The 19846-nt window shown below is 50.8% G+C and overlaps 2 protein-coding genes across 9 annotated transcripts in view; one reads left to right on the forward strand and one right to left on the reverse strand.

The window, feature by feature from the left end:
• Positions 1-12999, reverse strand: part of WASHC1 (WASH complex subunit 1) — a 31871-nt gene extending 18872 nt beyond the window's left edge. Inside the window, exons 1-4 of one of the 2 annotated variants that reach the window (XM_075602325.1) lie at positions 12890-12999; positions 1197-1391; positions 601-712; positions 225-371 (exon numbers count right to left, since the gene is read on the reverse strand). In XM_075602325.1, coding sequence (XP_075458440.1) covers positions 225-371; positions 601-712; positions 1197-1336 — 399 coding nt within the window. In that variant the 5' untranslated portion in view covers positions 1337-1391; positions 12890-12999. Of the gene's footprint in view, positions 1-224; positions 372-600; positions 713-1196; positions 1392-4248; positions 4354-12889 lie in introns of those variants that run through there. The other variant, XM_075602323.1, reaches the window with a different exon arrangement.
• IQSEC3 (IQ motif and Sec7 domain ArfGEF 3) overlaps positions 12846-19846 on the forward strand; it is a 73175-nt gene continuing 66174 nt past the window's right edge. For 4 of the 7 annotated variants that reach the window (XM_075602318.1, XM_075602319.1, XM_075602321.1 and 1 more), the window contains exon 1: positions 12848-13814. In XM_075602318.1, coding sequence (XP_075458433.1) covers positions 12961-13814 — 854 coding nt within the window. In that variant the 5' untranslated portion in view covers positions 12848-12960. Of the gene's footprint in view, positions 13815-19846 lie in introns of all 7 variants that reach the window. The other 3 variants (XM_075602315.1, XM_075602316.1, XM_075602317.1) reach the window with 2 other exon arrangements.

Below are 19846 nucleotides of genomic sequence, written 5' to 3' on the forward strand. Positions count from 1 at the left end.
CATGTACCATAACACCCACCTAATGTCTCTGAAAGTTTTCCCCCATGTACCATATAGATTGTAAGCTCTTCCAAGGTAGACTACTTTTCCTAATGTTTACAGTTGTCTGAAGTGCTTAGTCCCATGTCTCAGATTATTTTGACATGTATTACGGCTGTAAAGTGCTATGTACATGGATGGCGTGATGAGAGATATAGAAAACACACACACACACACACACGTACCAGCAGAGCCTGCTCATCCAGTGGCCGGTGCTTGCTCTGTATCCTGTGCCGTGGCCTCTTGTCTGACCACAAGTCCTCCGCTCCAGCAAAAATGGAACTATATTCCTGGAGTCGCTCCGGAGCCGGGTACTTAGCGCTGGAGAAAACCTGTGGAGGTGGAAGAGCAAAGGGGGTCAGAGGATGAAAAGAAGAGAAGGATAATAACAGGAAGGAAGGAGAGAGATGTTGTTGAGGGTGAGAGGGAGGGAGACGGGCAGTAGTGGGGGCAGGAAAAGTAAGACAGGGAAAACAGAAACGTATAAGGGGATTAAAAAAAACCCAGAGGAAATTAAAGGAAAAAAGAGGAGAGTGTAACAGCTGCACAGGGAGGTGTCACCTTGATGGCTTTCTTGCTGCCTTTAATTCTCTCAACCTTGGCCTGTGCCAAGTTCAATCGGTCACTGATTCCCTGCAACTGGGATCTGTTGGTCTCCACGCGCTGCAGAATCCTGAGGACAAAAGCAGACAGCAGCCTTACTATCCCACACTAAATGCACACACACACACACACACACCCATCACTGAAATCCAATGACACACACACACTATCTACCATCCCACTATCACATAGACCCAGCATCCGCCCTCCGGCTCAGTGCCAACCACTCACGAGAGATCCGTTCCTTCTTTGTAAAGGACTCATTATACCAATTAATGCTGATTACACTCTAGGAAGGGGGAATATTAACAGATTTGGAGAGGCTTTAAGTGCAGGAATCTGCTACTCATCTCACGCTCAGAGAAATATCAGACAGTACCTGCCTGTCTCTCTCCCCCCCCTCCAAACAGCAGAAATGTAGCACAAGGCTATCCCCCTCCTCGTCCTACACAGGCATCCCCCACACAGCACAGGCAGTCTCTCCTCCTCCCCCCCCCCCCCCCCCCCAAACAGCACAGGCAGACTTTCTCCCCCCTCACACACAGCACAGGCACCTGTTGAATATGTCATTGGATACGCTCTGTAGGTGCTGCAGGGTGTCTGTGATCTGTTGTATGGCCTCTTCCCTGCGCAGGTCCGGCTGGATGAGTGGTACGGAGTGCGCCTGGCTCTCCAATGAGGGTCTCTGAGGCATAGTGAGGGCGTCTCCTGCAGGGAGGGCACACACACTAGGTGTATTGCACTACCACCTGTGGGGAAGGGGGGGGGGAGGGGGGAAAAGCAGATAATATGAAATCACAGGTCACAAGAGACAACAATGTCTGTACATGGATTCAAGTATGCGATGCTCTACACATCTCATTAGGAGGATGGTTACTCCCCCCCCCCCCCCCGAGAACTCAGTCTGCTTCAACAATCTGAGGCAGAGGAAATTAGATGTAATTATACCGAGGTAATCAGAGGAAAAGCAGGAACATCACCTAAGGCCCGTTTTATAGTGGCGGGCGCGGATTTTTAGTTGGCTGACGTCAGTCCGCCTTTTATACAAGGGCCGCGCGCGCGCACGGCAGGGAGAGGGGAGCCGACAGACAGCGGCGAAAATGAAGAAATTCACACACACACACACACACACACACACACACACACACACGAGAGAGAGACGGGGGAGTGGTGAGAGCGAGCCAGCGCTCAGAGATGGAGGAAATAGTGAGAGAAATAATAATAATAATAATAATAATATACATCTTACTATTTTCAAAATGTACAGTGCACAGTTTGTGTCCAGACAGAACCATTTACTTGAAAGTTAAAAATGTAAAACATGCTGAATGTATAATTCTAACTTTTTTTGCTCGTCCTTATTGGATTTTTGGAGCATCACAGACTAAGAAAGTGATTTATTTATGGAACAAGTTTAAGATGAGGTTCCGAGTGCAAACACACCGAACAAGTGTATTAATCCCTCATTTCACGTGGACAACCCCCCCCCCCCAAACAATAAAGTGAAATCCATGTTACTTTAATCTGATATTCACAAACAGATCGCTGCACAGGTTCCCAACCTCTCAGGGAACATGTTTACAAAATACAAGGTATCATAAGAAAAACAAACTACAATGTATTGAGATATATATATATATATATATATATATATATATATATATATATATATATATATATATATATATATATATATATATATATATATATATATATATATATATATATATATATATATAATCCACAGAAGCAGCCGGCACTCCACTTGCAAGTAGAAAAAATTGGGTGCTTGTCCCATAAAGCAATAATAAACCATACGATACCGTTTGAAGCACGAGATCAGGAGACAGCACTCTGGTAAGTTTGATCACACGTTTTTGTATTGAAAAAGACACATAAACCGACGTTTCGGTCCCCCAGTGAGAAAGGTCCCACTGGGGGACCGAAACGTCGGTTTATGTGTCTTTTTCAATACAAAAACTTGTGATCAAACTTACCAGAGTGCTGTCTCCTGATCTCGTGCTTCAAACGGTATCGTATGGATATAGATATAGATATATATATATATATATACACACACACACATACACGTGCATCATGTGCATGACCGTGCACACTATATTACCGGCCTAAGGGAGAGCATGGGGGGGGAACAGATGTACTGTAGATAAGGTAGGATGAGAAAGTGTTTGAAGACATGGAAGGGTGTAAAACGGTGACAAGGAACAGCATGGAGGGAGAAGGGGATGCTGTGGGGAGGGGGGGAAAGGTGTGGCTAAAAAGAGAGGCAGGCAGGATAATTACAAACAATTGTGATAGTGTGTGAGAAACCCCATATCCGCATTAAGTTGTTTTGGTGTCAAAAGAATCTTATCATTCTGAGTTCACATGTTTTCTGTTCTTGGGTGCATTCAATCTATCATCTGTATCATCTCACTGTATGTGTATGTATCTATGTATGTATGTAATGTGTGTGTGTGTGTGTGCGTGTGTGTATGAATATACACACACACATATATACATACATACATACACACATTACATACATACATACAGAGAAATGATAGAGATGATACAGATGATAGATTGAATGCACCCAAGAACAGAAAACATTTGAACTCAGAATGATAAGACTCTTTGACACCAAAACAACTTAATGCGGATATGGGGTTTCTCACACACTATCACAATTGTTTGTAATTATCCTGCCTGCCTCTCTTTTTAGCCACACCTCCCCCCCCCCCCCCACAGCATCCCCTTCCCCCTCCATGCTGTTCCTTGTCACCGTTTTACACCCTTCCATGTCTTCAAACACTTTCTCATCCTACCTTATCTACAGTACATCTGTTTCTCCCCCCCCCTGCTCTCCCTTAGGCCCGTAATATAGTGTGCGTGCACGCGCGCCTGTGCAAACGCGCGCCTGTGCAAACGCGCATGCACATGATGCACGCTTTTTGAGTGTATACTGTGAGCGACATTCTTGGAAGGTACTGTGTGTTTGTGTCACTGGGTGTGTGTGTGTTTGTGTCACTGGGTGTGTGTATGTGTGTGTGTGTACACGTACTTGTGTTTTTACCCCAGCATGACTGGATGTATTTTATTTATTTTACTTTATTAAACCTTTCTAAACATCACACACATACATTACAGCGGTGGTAACGGCTCAAAAACTTTATTTTCCCAATCTTCCCCCCTGTCGGCCGGTTCCACGCTCACTGCCGTGCACGCGCGCCCCTATTATAGAAAGGCTGACTAACCACAGCCAACTGTTGCGCACAGCGCGGCAAGCGTACGCACTATAGAACAGCCCTTACACTGTTGTAGCCATAGAATCCATTGTTAATCAGTATTTAGACCTGAGGAAGAGAAGAACTCTCGAAAGCTTTTCCTATGACATAAATTGTTAATCCAAATAAAAGGTATCACCTAATACTGAAGAACTCATTTATTCTAACACTATATTATATATACATACACACATACAGTAATAGCAATAATATATATGCATACAAAGTATTAATAATATCCACCGTAAGAAAATATATACAGTAATATCTGCACAGTGATGTTAAAAATATATCTATAAATACACACAGCATCACAAACCTATAGCTGCCTCTGCAATGTTCTGTCATCTGACAGTCACGTGATCACACGACTATTCTCCGAGCGCACTTCCTCTGTTGTTACAGACCCCGCCCCTTCCCTTTAGCCCTCCTTCTTCTCTGCACGCCCCGCCCATCTATCACGCCCCATGTAACACCAGCCCCGCCCCTCATTCCGGCCGCCCTGACGCATCCCCAGGCAACAGACAGGGAAGGGGGGAGGGAAATCATGTGACCTCGTCGACAAGTGACCGGTTAATAACCATGTAAAGTAAATAGTGTCGCACTGTGCCACCCTGTACCTTCCTCCTGTACTGTCACACTGTGCCTGTCCCCCGTACTGTCACACTGTGCCTGTCCCCCGTACTGTCACACTGTGCCTGTCCCCCGTACTGTCACACTGTGCCTGTCCCCCGTACTGCCACACTGTGCCTGTCCCCCGTACTGCCACACTGTGCCTGTCCCCCGTACTGTCACACTGTGCCTGTCCCCCGTACTGTCACACTGTGCCTGTCCCCCGTACTGTCACACTGTGCCTGTCCCCCGTACTGCCACACTGTGCCTGTCCCCCGTACTGTCACACTGTGCCTGTCCCCCGTACTGTCACACTGTGCCTGTCCCCCGTACTGTCACACTGTGCCTGTCCCCCGTACTGTCACACTGTGCCTGTCCCCCGTCCTGCCACACTGTGCCTGTCCCCCTTACTGCCACACTGTGCCTGTCCCCCGTACTGTCACACTGTGCCTGTCCCCCGTACTGCCACACTGTGCCTGTCCCCCGTATTGTCACACTGTGCCTGTCCCCCGTACTGCCACACTGTGCCTGTCCCCCGTACTGTCACACTGTGCCTGTCCCCCGTACTGTCACACTGTGCCTGTCCCCCGTACTGTCACACTGTGCCTGTCCCCCGTACTGTCACACTGTGCCTGTCCCCCGTACTGTCACACTGTGCCTGTCCCCCGTACTGCCACACTGTGCCTGTCCCCCGTATTGTCACACTGTGCCTGTCCCCCGTACTGCCACACTGTGCCTGTCCCCCGTACTGTCACACTGTGCCTGTCCCCCGTACTGCCACACTGTGCCTGTCCCCCGTACTGTCACACGGTGCCTGTCCCCCATACTGTCACACTGTGCCTGTCCCCCGTACTGTCACACGGTGCCTGTCCCCCGTACTGTCACACTGTGCCTGTCCCCCGTACTGCCACACTGTGCCTGTCCCCCGTACTGCCACACTGTGCCTGTCCCCCGTACTGTCACACTGTGCCTGCCCCCGTACTGTCACACTGTGCCTGTCCCCCGTCCTGCCACACTGTGCCTGTCCCCCGTACTGCCACACTGTGCCTGTCCCCCGTACTGCCACACTGTGCCTGTCCCCCGTACTGTCACACTGTGCCTGTCCCCCGTACTGCCACACTGTGCCTGTCCCCCGTACTGTCACACTGTGCCTGTCCCCCGTACTGTCACACTGTGCCTGTCCCCCGTACTGTCACACTGTGCCTGTCCCCCGTACTGCCACACTGTGCCTGTCCCCCGTACTGTCACACTGTGCCTGTCCCCCGTACTGTCACACTGTGCCTGTCCTGCCACACTGTGCCTGTCCCCCGTACTGTCACACTGTGCCTGTCCCCCGTACTGTCATACTGTGCCTGTCCCCCGTATTGTCACACTGTGCCTGTCCCCTGTACTGCCACACTGTGCCTGTCCCCTGTACTGCCACACTGTGCCTGTCCCCAGTACTGTCACACTGTGCCTGTCCCCTGTACTGCCACACTGTGCCTGTCCCCTGTACTGCCACACTGTGCCTGTCCCCAGTACTGTCACACTGTGCCTGTCCCCCGTACTGTCACACTGTGCCTGTCCTGCCACACTGTGCCTGTCCCCCGTACTGTCACACTGTGCCTGTCCCCCGTACTGTCACACTGTGCCTGTCCCCCGTACTGTCACACTGTGCCTGTCCCCCGTACTGTCACACTGTGCCTGTCCCCCGTACTGTCACACTGTGCCTGTCCCCTGTACTGCCACACTGTGCCTGTCCCCTGTACTGCCACACTGTGCCTGTCCCCTGTACTGCCACACTGTGCCTGTCCCCAATACTGTCACACTGTGCCTGTCCCCTGTACTGTCACACTGTGCTTCCCCCTTTACTGTCACACTGTGCCTGTCCCCTGTACTGCCACACTGTGCCTGTCCCCTGTACTGCCACACTGTGCCTGTCCCCAGTACTGTCACACTGTGCCTGTCCCCTGTACTGTCACACTGTGCCTGTCCCCCGTACTGTCACACTGTGCCTCCCCACCGTACTGTCACACTGTGCCTGTCCCCTGTACTGTCACACTGTGCTTCCCCCTTTACTGTCACACTGTGCCTGTCCCCTGTACTGCCACACTGTGCCTGTCCCCTGTACTGCCACACTGTGCCTGTCCCCAGTACTGTCACACTGTGCCTGTCCCCTGTACTGTCACACTGTGCCTGTCCCCCATACTGTCACACTGTGCCTGTCCCCTGTACTGCCACACTGTGCCTGTCCCCTGTACCCCGTACTGTCACACTGTGCCTCCCCACCGTACTGTCACACTGTGCCTGTCCCCTGTACTGCCACACTGTGCCTGTCCCCTGTACCCCGTACTGTCACACTGTGCCTCCCCACCGTACTGTCACACTGTGCCTGTCCCCTGTACTGTCACACTGTGCCTGTCCCCCGTACTGTCACACTGTGCCTGTCCCCTGTACTGTCACACTGTGCCTGTCCTCCGTACTGTCACACTGTGCCTGTCCCCCGTACTGTCACACGGTGCCTGTCCCCCGTACTGTCACACTGTGCCTGTCCCCCGTACTGTCACACTGTGCCTGTCCCCCGTACTGCCACACTGTGCCTGTCCCCCGTACTGCCACACTGTGCCTGTCCCCCGTACTGCCACACTGTGCCTGTCCCCCGTACTGTCACACTGTGCCTGTCCCCCGTACTGCCACACTGTGCCTGTCCCCCGTACTGCCACACTGTGCCTGTCCCCCCGTACTGTCACACTGTGCCTGTCCCCCGTACTGTCACACTGTGCCTGTCCCCCGTACTGCCACACTGTGCCTGTCCCCTGTACTGCCACACTGTGCCCGTCCCCCGTACTGCCACACTATGCTTCCCCCTTTACTGTCACACTGTGCCTCCCCCCTGTACTTTCACACTGTGCCCCCTTGTACTGTCACACTGTGCCCCCCTTTACTGTTACACTGTGCCCCCCATGTACTGTCACACTGTATCTCCCCCTTGTAATGTCACACTGTGCCTCCCCCTGTACTGTCACACTGTGCCTCCCCCTGTACTGTCACACTGTGCTTCCCCTGTACTGTCATACTGTGCCTCCCCCTGTACTGTCACATGGTGACACCCCCTGTACTTTCACACTGTGCCTCCCCCTGTACTGTCACACTGTGCCTCCCCCTGTACTGTCACACGGTGCCTCCCCCTGTACTTTCACACTGTGCCTCTCCTCTGTACTGTCACACTGTGCCTCTCCTCTGTACTGTCATACAGTGCCCCCACCTGTACTGTCACACAGTGCCCATCCTGTACTGTCACACTGTGCCCCCCCAGTACTGTCACACTGTGCCCATCCCATACTGTCACACTGTGCCCATCCTGTACTGTCACACTGTGCCCCCCCAGTACTGTCACACAGTGCCCCCCTGTACTGTCACAGCCCCCCGTACTGTCACACTGTGCCCCCCCTGCACTGTCACACAGTGCCCCCACCTGTACTGTCACACTGTGCCCCCCATGTACTGTCACACTGTGCCCCCCCTGTACTGTCACACTGTGCCCCTCCTGTACTGTCACACTGTGCCCCTCCTGTACTGTCACACTGTGCCCCTCCTGTACTGTCACACAGTGCCCCCACCTGTGCTGTCACACAGTGCTCCCCTGTACTGTCACACGGTACCCCCCTGTACTGTCACACTGTACCTTGCTCCCCTGTACTGTCACAATGTGCCCACCTGTACTATCACACAGTGTCCCCCCCCCGTACTGTCACTGTACCTCCCGCCTGTACTGTCACACTGTACCTCCCCCCTGTACTGTCACACTGTGCCCCCTTACTGTCACACTGTGCCCAGTGTACTGTCACACTGTGCCCACCTGTACTGTCACACTGTGCCCCCCTGTACTGTCACACTGTGCCCACCTGTACTGTCACACTGTGCCCCCCTGTACTGTCACACTGTGCCCACCTGTACTGTCACACTGTGCCCCCCTGTACTGTCACACTGTGCCCCCCTGTACTGTCACACTGTATCTCCCCCCTGTAATGTCACACTGTGCCTCCCCCCTGTAATGTCACACTGTGCCCCCCCCTGTAATATCACACTTTGCCCCCCCCTTTAATGTCACACTGTGCCTCCCCCTGTACTGTCACACTGTGCCCCCTGTACTGTCACACTGTGCCCCCATGTACTGTCACACTGTATCTCCCCCCTGTAATGTCATACTGTGCCCCCCCTGTAATATCACACTTTGCCCCCCCCTTTAATGTCACACTGTGCCTCCCCCTGTACTGTCACGCTGTGCCTCCCCCCTGTACTGTCACACTGTGCATCCCCTGTACTGTCACACTGTGCCTCCCCCTGTACTTTCACACTGTGCCTCCCCCTGTACTGTCACACGGTGACACCCCCTGTACTGTCACACTGTGCCTCCCCCTGTACTTTCACACTGTGCCTCCCCCTGTACTATCACACTGTGCCTCCCTCTGTACTGTCACACTGTGCCTCTCCTCTGTACTGTCACACTGTGCCTCTCCTCTGTACTGTCACACTGTGCCCCCCCTGTACTGTCACACAGTGCCCCCTGTACTGTCACTCAGTGGCCCCCCTGTACTGTCACACAGTGCCCCCCTGTACTGTCACACAGTGCCCCCACCTGTACTGTCACACAGTGCTCCCCTGTACTGTCACAATGTGCCCAACTTATACTATCACACAGTGTCCCCCATACTGTCACACTGTGCCCCCATGTACTGTCACACTGTGCCCCCCTGTACTGTCACACTGTGCCCCCTTACTGTCACACTGTGCCCCCCTGTACTGTCACACTGTGTCCCCCTGTACTGTCACACTGTGCCCCCCTGTACTGTCACACTGTGCCCCCCTGTACTGTCACACTGTGCCCCCCTGTACTGTCACACTGTGTCCCCCTGTTCTGTCACACTGTGTCCCCCTGTACTGTCACACTGTGCCCCCCTGTACTGTCACACTGTGCCTCCCCCTGTACTGTCACACTGTGCCCCCCTGTACTGTCACACTGTGCCCCCCTGTACTGTCACACTGTGCCCCCCTGTACTGTCACACTGTGCCCCCCCTGTACTGTCACACTGTGCCCCCCCTGTACTGTCACACTGTGCCCCCCCTGTACTGTCACACTGTGCCCCCCCTGTACTGTCACACTGTGCCCCCCCTGTACTGTCACACATTGCTTCCCTGTACTGTCACACTGTGCCCCCCTCCCCCCTCTGTATGGTCAAACTGTTTCCCCCCTCTATTGTCACACTGTCTATGAGTAGGAATGTGCTCAATGGTTGGATATCTAAGGTGACTGATTGTATGTTTATACAAAAATATATCGCAATTGGTGATACCCCCGATTGATGCCTGATAAGGTGTTTGTGTTCACTGATTCTCCTAGTAAATGCTCTGGTGCAGAAGTGGCCAACAGGCTAGGTTGTCAGGATATCTCAGCTTCAGCACAGGTGGCTGAGTCAAAGACTGAGTCTCTGAGTGAGCCACCTGTGCTGAAGCAGGGATATCCTGAAAACCAGGCCTGTTGGTGGCCCTTGAGGACTGGAGTTGGCCATCCCTGCTCTAGAGGTTTCTCCCACATACGGGACACTTAAGTAGATATACCACGTATTCACTTTGACAATTTACCATTTTTTTATCTGAAAATTCTTTCCCTGTGTAGGGATGGAAGATTTGATTCCCTTGGTTTACCCCATTCCACTGGACACATCGCCCGCGTGGGTACATGCCCACTGGTTTATTTAGCCAACCACAAGTCTGTGAACGTTGTGTTTTTTTGCCGAAAATCCCGGAATTGTCCTTCAGATTGGTGGATCGTCCATAGGACATCAATGGAAGCCATCGAAAAGGTTTCCAAAATTCTCTCGTCCCCATCCAGAACATGCCCGTGTTTTTCAATTAGAATTTAAATTTGCCTAGACATCAAAAAAATATGTGGTAACTACTGGAATTCTCCTTGATAGGTCTCTAGAAGTTTTAGATGTCCATAAGTAATTTCAGTTTTTTTAAATGATTGATACATTTACAAAACGGGGATATTCGACTAAGAAATGACAATGTCTAAAAACGAGGGCCATGATTTTCTATATACTGTGGATGGCAATGAGAGATACCTTTTGAGCAATTGTCAGACTTTATATATTGCAATCCTATCTTTTTTTATATTTGTTTACTTCCCCACTCATTACCAGGTGGGGACCACTTGATGTTATTCTTTTATCTTTTTGATTCACTACATGTTTTATTGAAAGCCGAGTCATCGGCTGAACCTCGAAATGATGGGACCTGCGCCCCACATAATATGCGGTACCTCATGGGGTGGTCGGTGGATGAGTGAGCAGTGTGAGGGTCAATGCCCCCAGCGAGATGGGAAAGGAAGAGGATTTTTGCCCTCCCAGTCCAAGTAGTAACAGGAGGGGAACATGGACTGGATCATGTGACTGCGATGAGGGAGAGTAGGGTAAGAGGAATATAGCTGGGAAGGAGATGGACACACGTCCATTTACAGAGGAGAAAGTCCTACAGGAACTTTCAAAACTGAAAGTGGACAGGTCAGTGGGGTCAGATGGGATACATCCAGGGATAGAGTTTAGTGTGTGCTGGTAACACCATTAACAGATCTATTTAACCAGTCACTATTAACAGGTGTATTTTCAGGGGAGCGGAAGGAAACCGGTGTAGCATCTCAGGGATCTGTATTGGGTTCAGTTCTGGAGACCAGATCTCCGGACGGATATAAACAAATTCGAGATTGTGCATAGAAGGATGGTGCATGAGACTGACCAGGAAAGACTACAGAACCTTACTATATACAGCTTAGGGGAGGGAAGGGAGAGGGGTTAATGTGGAAACTTTCACATATATAAAGGGTTAAAATATACAGCTTAGAAGAGAGAAGGGGTGTGTGTGTGTGTGTGATAGAAACTGTCGCATATATAAAGGGATTTAACAACGTACAGGAGTGAAGCATATTCAAAGTAAGAGGAGCGCTAGAACAAGAGGCCAGTCTCTGAAGTGGGAGGGTGGTCGGCTAAGGGGACATGTGAGGACGTACTTTACAGAAAGGGTGGTAGATTCGTGGAATAGCCTCCCAACAGAGGTGGTAGGGGTAACACAGTAAGTGAATCCAAGCACGCCTGGGGTAGATCCTAAATATGAAAGAAAGCCAAAGATCAAATACTATCTGAGGTTTTACCGCAGACAGGAAAATGGGAAGACGCGGTGGGATAAATGGTTCTTATCTGCCATCAAATTCTATGTTTCTATGACTGTAAGGTATTGGGATGTCAGGGGGTTAAGTGACCTCCAGCAGGTTGAGAGCAGTGACGTCCTCCCCAGTGTCACAGGACACGGTGCTGACACCTCACACTGATCTCATGTCTAATGTGTATGTCATTTATGAAATCCACAGAGGTACAGAACAGGGTGACACTGACACTGGAATGTCACCTGGAACTCATTTTATCAGCTACTTATTCTACTCTCTCCCTGACTGTTTTGCTCCCAGGGAGGGTAGGGGGATTACTTTTGGGTGACACATCACTTGTGAATTGGGAGGTTCCACAAACAGTCTGATCATGAAAATAATTAGATAAAGATGGTAAAAAAAGATCAAAAGTGCAGCACCTTGATTTTTAAGCCAAACTACATCTTGCTCTGCAATTCCCCCTCTCTGGCACTGAAGGTGTTAAACATCCCTGCGTTTAGTTTTAATTGCTCTTAAGTGGGACTGCACCATTAACATGTGGGATTTATTTACTGTGCTATTGTCTCCTCCACTCTGCAATATTAATTGTTTAAAGTACAGTTAAAAGGTAATAGTACTGTCCTTGTATTCAGAAGACCGTAGAGCTGGCTCAGTAGCACATAGTAGGTGAATTTTGTGTGTGTTATTTACAATCCACATTCTGTATCATGTACAAATGTAAAAAGATGGTGCTTCCTCTCCTCTCTCCCATCCCTCTCTCTCCCACTATACTCTCCTGTCTATGTCCCCTCCTTATCTCTCCCCTCATTTCTCTCCCCCCCTCATTTCTCTCCCCCCATCTCTCTACCCACCCCCCCATCTCTATCCCCACTTCCCATCTCTATCCCCCCCTCTCTCCCTCCCCATTTCTATAATATATTATACATACACACACATGACTACGGGGTTATAGAGCCGCCCAGTCCCAAGAGCTCACACTCTGTGTATATCTGAGCAATAGATAGAAGATGAAGGGGAGGGGGCAGCATTAAACTTGCCAGGTACCCAGCGTCACTGCCCCTCCCCCCCATTATCTAACATCCCTGATCCCCTTTAAGAAGCACCCCTCCCACTCGTGATGATGTCACGTGTGTCCTCACACGCTCACCTCCTCAGTGTCGCGGTGTCCGGGCTGGAGGTTCAGTGGGTTCCGTGCGCTCGTTGTCACGGGTGGGAGGGATGGAGAACCTGCTGGAGAACCCTGTGCGCGCGGTTCTGTACCTGCGGGAGCTGACCCACATCGTGCAGAATCAGCAGAACCTGATCCATACCCAGCGCCAGCGCATCGATGAGCTGGAGAGGAGGCTGGACCAGCTGGGCAGCGAGAACCAAAACCTGCGGGGGCAGCACTGGCCTGAGGCTCTCACCCAAGCCCTCCCGCTCCAGGCTCAGATACTGGGGCAAGTGGAGATCCAGGGGCAACCACTGGAGCTTCTCCAGGGGCAACAACAACCACAGGGCCTTCTCCAGGGGCTACAACAACCACAGGGTCTTCTCCAGGGGCAACTGCAACCACAGGGTCTTCTTCAGGGGCAACTGCAACCACAGGGTCTTCTCCAGGGGCAACTGCAACCACAGGGTCTTCTCCAGGGCCAAACACAACCACAGGGTCTTCTCCAGGGGCAACAGCAACCACAGGGGCTTCTCCAGGGGCAGCCACAGCCACAGGGGCAACAACAACCACAGGGGCTTCTCCAAGGGCAATCACAATCACAGGGGCTTATCCAGGAGCTACCACAAGGGCAACAACAACCACATGGGCATCTCCAAGTGCACCCAGAGGGGCAAACACAAGGGCTTCTTCAGGGGCAAGCAGAGGGGCAGCAACAACCACAGGGGAATCTCGAATGGCAACAACAGGGGCTTCTCCAGGGGCAACCCCTGCCCCAGCCTTCCCCGCACAGTGAGGCGCCGGAGCACGGACAGCTCCCCTCCTCCCCGGCGCAGATTCAGCACCTCGGACAGAGCTCCCCGCAGATCCATCAGCACAAAGCCCCGGCCCTGTGCAAGGTTATCCGGGGCAGGAAGGCAGAGTGAGTGCCCTGGAACGGGGTTAACAAATATCTGTGTGGGGGGCAACTTCCACTGTAGGTCAAATGTGGGGGAGGAGGTTAACTACCTCTATATGACTTTGTGTGTGTATGTGTATATATATATATATATATATACACACACACATATATATATATATATATATATATATATATATATATATATATATATATATATCTCTCTCAAATGGAAATATTACTGCGTGCATGTCTTAGAAAGGTATATATATATATACCTTTATATATATTTATTGAGCTTTATTAAGCTCAGTTAACATGGTACAGATACCTCTACAACAATATGTGTGTGTGTATATGTATATATGTATATATGTATATATATATGTGTGAGTGTGTGTGTGTGTGTGTGTGTGTGTGTGTGTGTGTGGTGTGTGTATACACACACACACACACACACACACACGTCATTGACCCATATAGGGCATATGGGAGTTGGAGGGGGGAGAGGTTACTGCCATGTAATAGGACTAATGGGGAAGAGGGCACGGAGGGCATCTGCAGCTATTCAGATGCATAGTGAGGGGGGCTAGGGGCAGTTTGGGGACATCCGCTGGGTGTTGCAGGTAGAGGAAGCTGATGGCTGGAATAGGATAATAAGGTCCTCTCCTTGAACACACACATCTCATACACCAGACTTCACATTGATTTGCAGTGGGGGGAGGGGCAGAGACCGCATTGCCCTGTAGGGGGGACTTCCTGTGCTGTCCTGTCTGCTGGGACAGTGTGATTCCAGTATTTTGGGTTTTAATGCTCATATTATTAAGCTTGGATTCCCCCTGGTCACTGAGAATGGGCGATTAAGGCAGAGTGAAGGATTCGATGCTCAGATTGTACTCCTATTCCTAGCTCTGTGTATCCTGCCTTCATTATTTGTATCCAAGTCACACATAAGGCAGCTGTCAATCACGTTTCTGACAGGTGACGCAGATTGTCAGCTCCGCGCTATTTCACGTTTACTGCATTTTTTGACACCGCAAGAAAAGTATAAAAATACTGTGGTACATCCCCTTATTTTACAGGGCCAGTGACCCCTCCTCAAAATCTCATTGATGCACGTGCGCTTATTTCCAAACATTGCTGTCCATTTATTGCAAAAGGACCATTTGTGTACCTTGTTAGGAATACACATATGAGTAATAATATATCACTGGCCTCTGTCAGTGGAAATATTCATCTGCTCACTACCAGGGGGCTCTACAACGCGTTGCAGGCAGTGAAAGGGTTATTTGTAGATCTATCCACACACGTGTGCTTTTATTTATATATATATAAAAGCACACGTGTGTGGATAGATCTACAAATAACCCTTTCACTGCCTGCAACGCGTTGTAGAGCCCCCTGGTAGTGAGCAGATGAATATTTCCACTGATATATATATATATATATATATGTATGTATGTATGTATGTATGTATGTATCTGTGTGTGTGTGTATGCTTACATGTATGTGGGTGTGTGTGTATGTATATATATGTGTTTGTGTGCACACAAATACATATAACTTTATATATATATATATATATATATATATATATATATATATATATATATATATATATATATAAATAAAGGGTTATTTGTAGATCTAACTACACACGTGTGCATATCTATATATATATGCATATATATATATATATTATATATATGTGTGTGTGTGTATACAGTATATTCACACAAACTCATATATGTGTGTATATATATATATATATATATATATATATATATATATATATATATATATATATATATATATATATATCATCATCATCTCACCGCCCCCTCAGTCTGTCAATTCTCGGCATTATTTTTAGGTACTGAAATAAATGAGCCCGAGTGGCTGTTTGGGATAATCAGCTCCTGATTCCTGCGGGGGGAGGGGGGGGGGGGGTTACACATTCCTCTGCATTGATATTTGTCAGGACTCCCGCAGGGCTGAGAAAAATTAATGTTTTTACCTGAGGCAGAGCAGAGGTCACAGCCTGAGAGTGTTGGGGCAGCACATCGCTCTCACACTGAGCTCTGCAGCACATCGCTCTCACACTGAGCTCTGCAGCACATCGCTCTCACACTGAGCTCTGCAGCACATCGCTCTCACACTGAGCTCTGCAGCACATCGCTCTCACACTGAGCTCTGCAGCACATCGCTCTCACACTGAGCTCTGCAGCACATCGCTCTCACACTGAGCTCTGCAGCACATCGCTCTCACACTGAGCCCTGCAGCACATCGCTCTCACACTGAGCCCTGCAGCACATCGCTCTCACACTGAGCTCTGCAGCACAGTGCTCTCACACTGAGCTCTGCAGCACATCGCTCTCACACTGAGCTCTGCAGCACATCGCTCTCACACTGAGCTCTGCAGCACATCGCTCTCACACTGAGCTCTGCAGCACATCGCTCTCACAGAGCTCTGCAGCACATCGCTCTCACACTGAGCTCTGCAGCACATCGCTCTCACACTGAGCTCTGCAGCACATCGCTCTCACACTGAGCTCTGCAGCACATCGCTCTCACACTGAGCTCTGCAGCACGTCGCTCTCACACTGAGCTCTGCAGCACATCGCTCTCACACTGAGCTCTGCAGCACATCGCTCTCACACTGAACTCTGCAGCACATCACTCTCTCACAGCTCTGCAGCACATCGCTCTCACACTGAGCTCTGCTGCACATCGCTCTCACACAGCTCTGCAGCACATCGCTCACACTGAGCTCTGCAGCACATCGCTCTCACACAGCTCTGCAGCACATTGCTCTCACACAGAGCTCTGCAGCGAATCGCTCTCACACAGCTCTGCAGCGCATCGCTCTCACACTGAGCTCTGCAGCACATCGCTCTCACACTGAGCTCTGCAGCATATCGCTCTCACACAGCCCTGCAGCACATCGCTCTCACACAGCTCTGCAGCACATCGCTCTCACACTGAGCTCTGCAGCACATCGCTCTCACACTGAGCTCTGCAGCACATCGCTCTCACACAGCTCTGCAGCACATCGCTCTCACACAGCTCTGCAGCACATCGCTCACACTGAGCTCTGCAGCACATCGCTCTCGCACAGCTCTGCAGCGCATCGCTCTCACACTGAGCTCTGCAGCACATCGCTCTCACACAGCTCTGCAGCACATCGCTCTCACAGAGCTCTGCAGCGCATCGCTCTCACACAGCTCTGCAGCACATCGCTCTCACAGAGCTTTTCAGCACATCGCTCTCACACAGCTCTGCAGCACATCGCTCTCACACAGAGCTCTGCAGCACATCGCTCTCACACTGAGCTCTGCAGCATATTGCTCTCACACTGAGCTCTGCAGCACATCGCTCTGTAATACAGAGCTATGCAGCACATCGCTCTGCAGCACATCGCTCTCACACTGAGCTCTGCAGCACATCGCTCTCACACTGAGCTCTGCAGCACATCGCTCTCACACTGAGCTCTGCAGCACATTGCTCTGTAATACCGAGCTCTGCAGCACATCGCTCTCACACAGAGCTCTGCAGCACATCATTGTGTTACGCAAATCTTTGCAGCACATAACTATCACACAGAGCTCTGCAGTACATCGCTCTCACACTGAGCTCTGCAGCACATTGCTCTGTCACACTGAGGTCTGCAGCACATCGCTCTGTCACATGGAGCTCTGCAGCACATCACTCTGTAACAGAGCTCTGCAGCACATCACTCTCACACTGAGCTCTGCAGCACATCGCTCTGCAGCACATCGCTCTCACACAGAGCTCTGCAGCACATCACTCTGTAACACAAAGCTCTGCAGCACATCACTCTGTAATACAGAGCTCTGCAGCACATCGCTCTCACACTGAGCTCTGCAGAACATCGCTCTCACAAAGCTCTGCAGCACATCACTCTCACACAGCTCTGCAGAATATCGCTCTCACACAGAGCTCTGCAGCACATCGCTCTGTAATACAGAGCTCTGCAGCACATTGCTCTCACACAGAGCTCTGCAGCACATAACTCTGTAACACAGAGCTCTGCAGGACATTGCTCTCACACTGAGTTCTAAAGCACATCACTCTGTAACACAGAGCTCTGCAGCACATTGCTCTCACACTGAGTTCTGCAGCACATCTTTCTGCAGCACATTGCTCTCACACAGAGCTCTGCAGCACATCGATCTGTCTCACTGAACTCTGCAGCACATTGCTCTGTCACACAAAGCTCTGCAGCACATCGCACTGTAACACAGAGCTCTGCAGCACATCGCTCTGTCACGGAGCTGTGTAGCACATCGCTCTCACACTGAGCTCTGCAGCACATTGCTCTCACACAGAGCTCTGCAGCACATCACTCTATTACACTGAACTCTGCAGCACATCGCTCTGTTTCACTGAGCTCTGCAGCACATTGCTTTGTTTCACTGTGCTCTGCAGCACATCGCTCTGTTTCACTGTGCTCTGCAGCACATTGCTCTGTCACACTGAGCTCTGTAGCACATCGCTCTGTCACACTGAGCTCTGCAGCACATTACTCTGTCACATGGAGCTCTGCAACACATCACTTTGTAACGGAGCTCTGCAGCACATCACTCTGTCACATGGAGCTCTGCAGCATATCACCCTGTAACAGATCTGCAGCACATCGCTCTCACACTGAGCTCTGCAGCACATCGCTCTCACACTGAGCTCTGCAGCACATCGCTCTCACACAGCTCTACAGCACATCGCTCTCACACTGAGCTCTGCAGCACATCGCTCTCACACTGAGCTCTGCAGCACATCGCTCTCACACTGAGCTCTGCAGGACATTGCTCTGTCACACTGAGGCCTGCAGCACATTGCTCTGTCACATGGAGCTCTGCAGCACATTGCTCTGTCACACTGAGCTCTGCAGCACATTACTCACACTGGGATCTGCAGCATATCGTTCTGTTACATGGAGCTCTGCAGCACATTGCTCTGTCACACTGAGCTCTGCAGCACATCGCTCTGTCACACTGAGCTCTGCAGCACATTGCTATGTTGCACAGCTCTGCAGCACATTGTTCTATCACATCAAACTCTGCAGCACATCACTCTGTCATACTGAGCTCTGCAGCACATTGCTCTATTCTGTATACTGTTCTCAGACACATTGCCCTGTTTTGGTAAAATGCTTATACTGCTCTACTGTGTGTATTGCTCCGCAGGGCTCTGCTGTGTGTATTGCTCTGCAGGGCTCTGCTGTGTGTATTGCTCCGCAGGGCTCTGCTGTGTGTATTGCTCTGCAGGGCTCTGCACCATGTTACAGAATAAGCCCCCCATCGCTGCAGCCCTACATGCAGAGAATGTGGATGTGTTGAGGATTGTGGGAAATCAGAGGACCAGGCGGCTCATTGTGTAGGGAGGTCACCGGCTCATTGTGTAGGGAGGTCACCGGCTCATTGTGTAGGGAGGTCACCGTGTCTACTGCATGTGCTCCGGGGCTCTCATATCCTCTCTATAACACAGTGCTCTGCAATAACACTCTGCTCTGCAGCACAGTGCTCTGCTCTCTGCAGCACATTGCTCTGCTCTCCCCCGTGTGGGCTGCTGCGGAGACCAGAGACGAGTCCACCTCAGCGGAACAGATACTGCGGCGTAACCCAGGGGTGGACAACTTCCGTCCTCAAGGGCCACCAACAGGTCAGGTTTTAAGGCTACCCCTGCTTCAGCACCTGGTGGTGGTGCAGTGGAAGACTGAGCCACTGATAGAGCCATCTATGCTGAAGCAGGGATATCCTTAAAACATGACCTGCTGGTGACCTCTGAGGACTGGAGTTGCCCATCCCCTGGTGTAACGCTTGCCTCTGTGCTGCTGGCACTGACAGGGTTAACACTCATGCCATGTAGGGATGGTGAGAGGCAGAGAGTAGGGGTGAGAGGGGGACACTGTCCACCGGAGGGACTGCCCATGTGTCCCCCCAGGGGCACTAGAGGGGACAGTTACAGGTCACAGTCAGGGGGATGTGACATTCTGCTGATTTCCTTAGGTGTTTGCTGGTCTGTCACTTTCAAAGCG

The sequence above is a fragment of the Ascaphus truei genome, chromosome 5 (assembly GCF_040206685.1).
Source record: "Ascaphus truei isolate aAscTru1 chromosome 5, aAscTru1.hap1, whole genome shotgun sequence".
Lineage (NCBI taxonomy): Eukaryota > Metazoa > Chordata > Amphibia > Anura > Ascaphidae > Ascaphus > Ascaphus truei.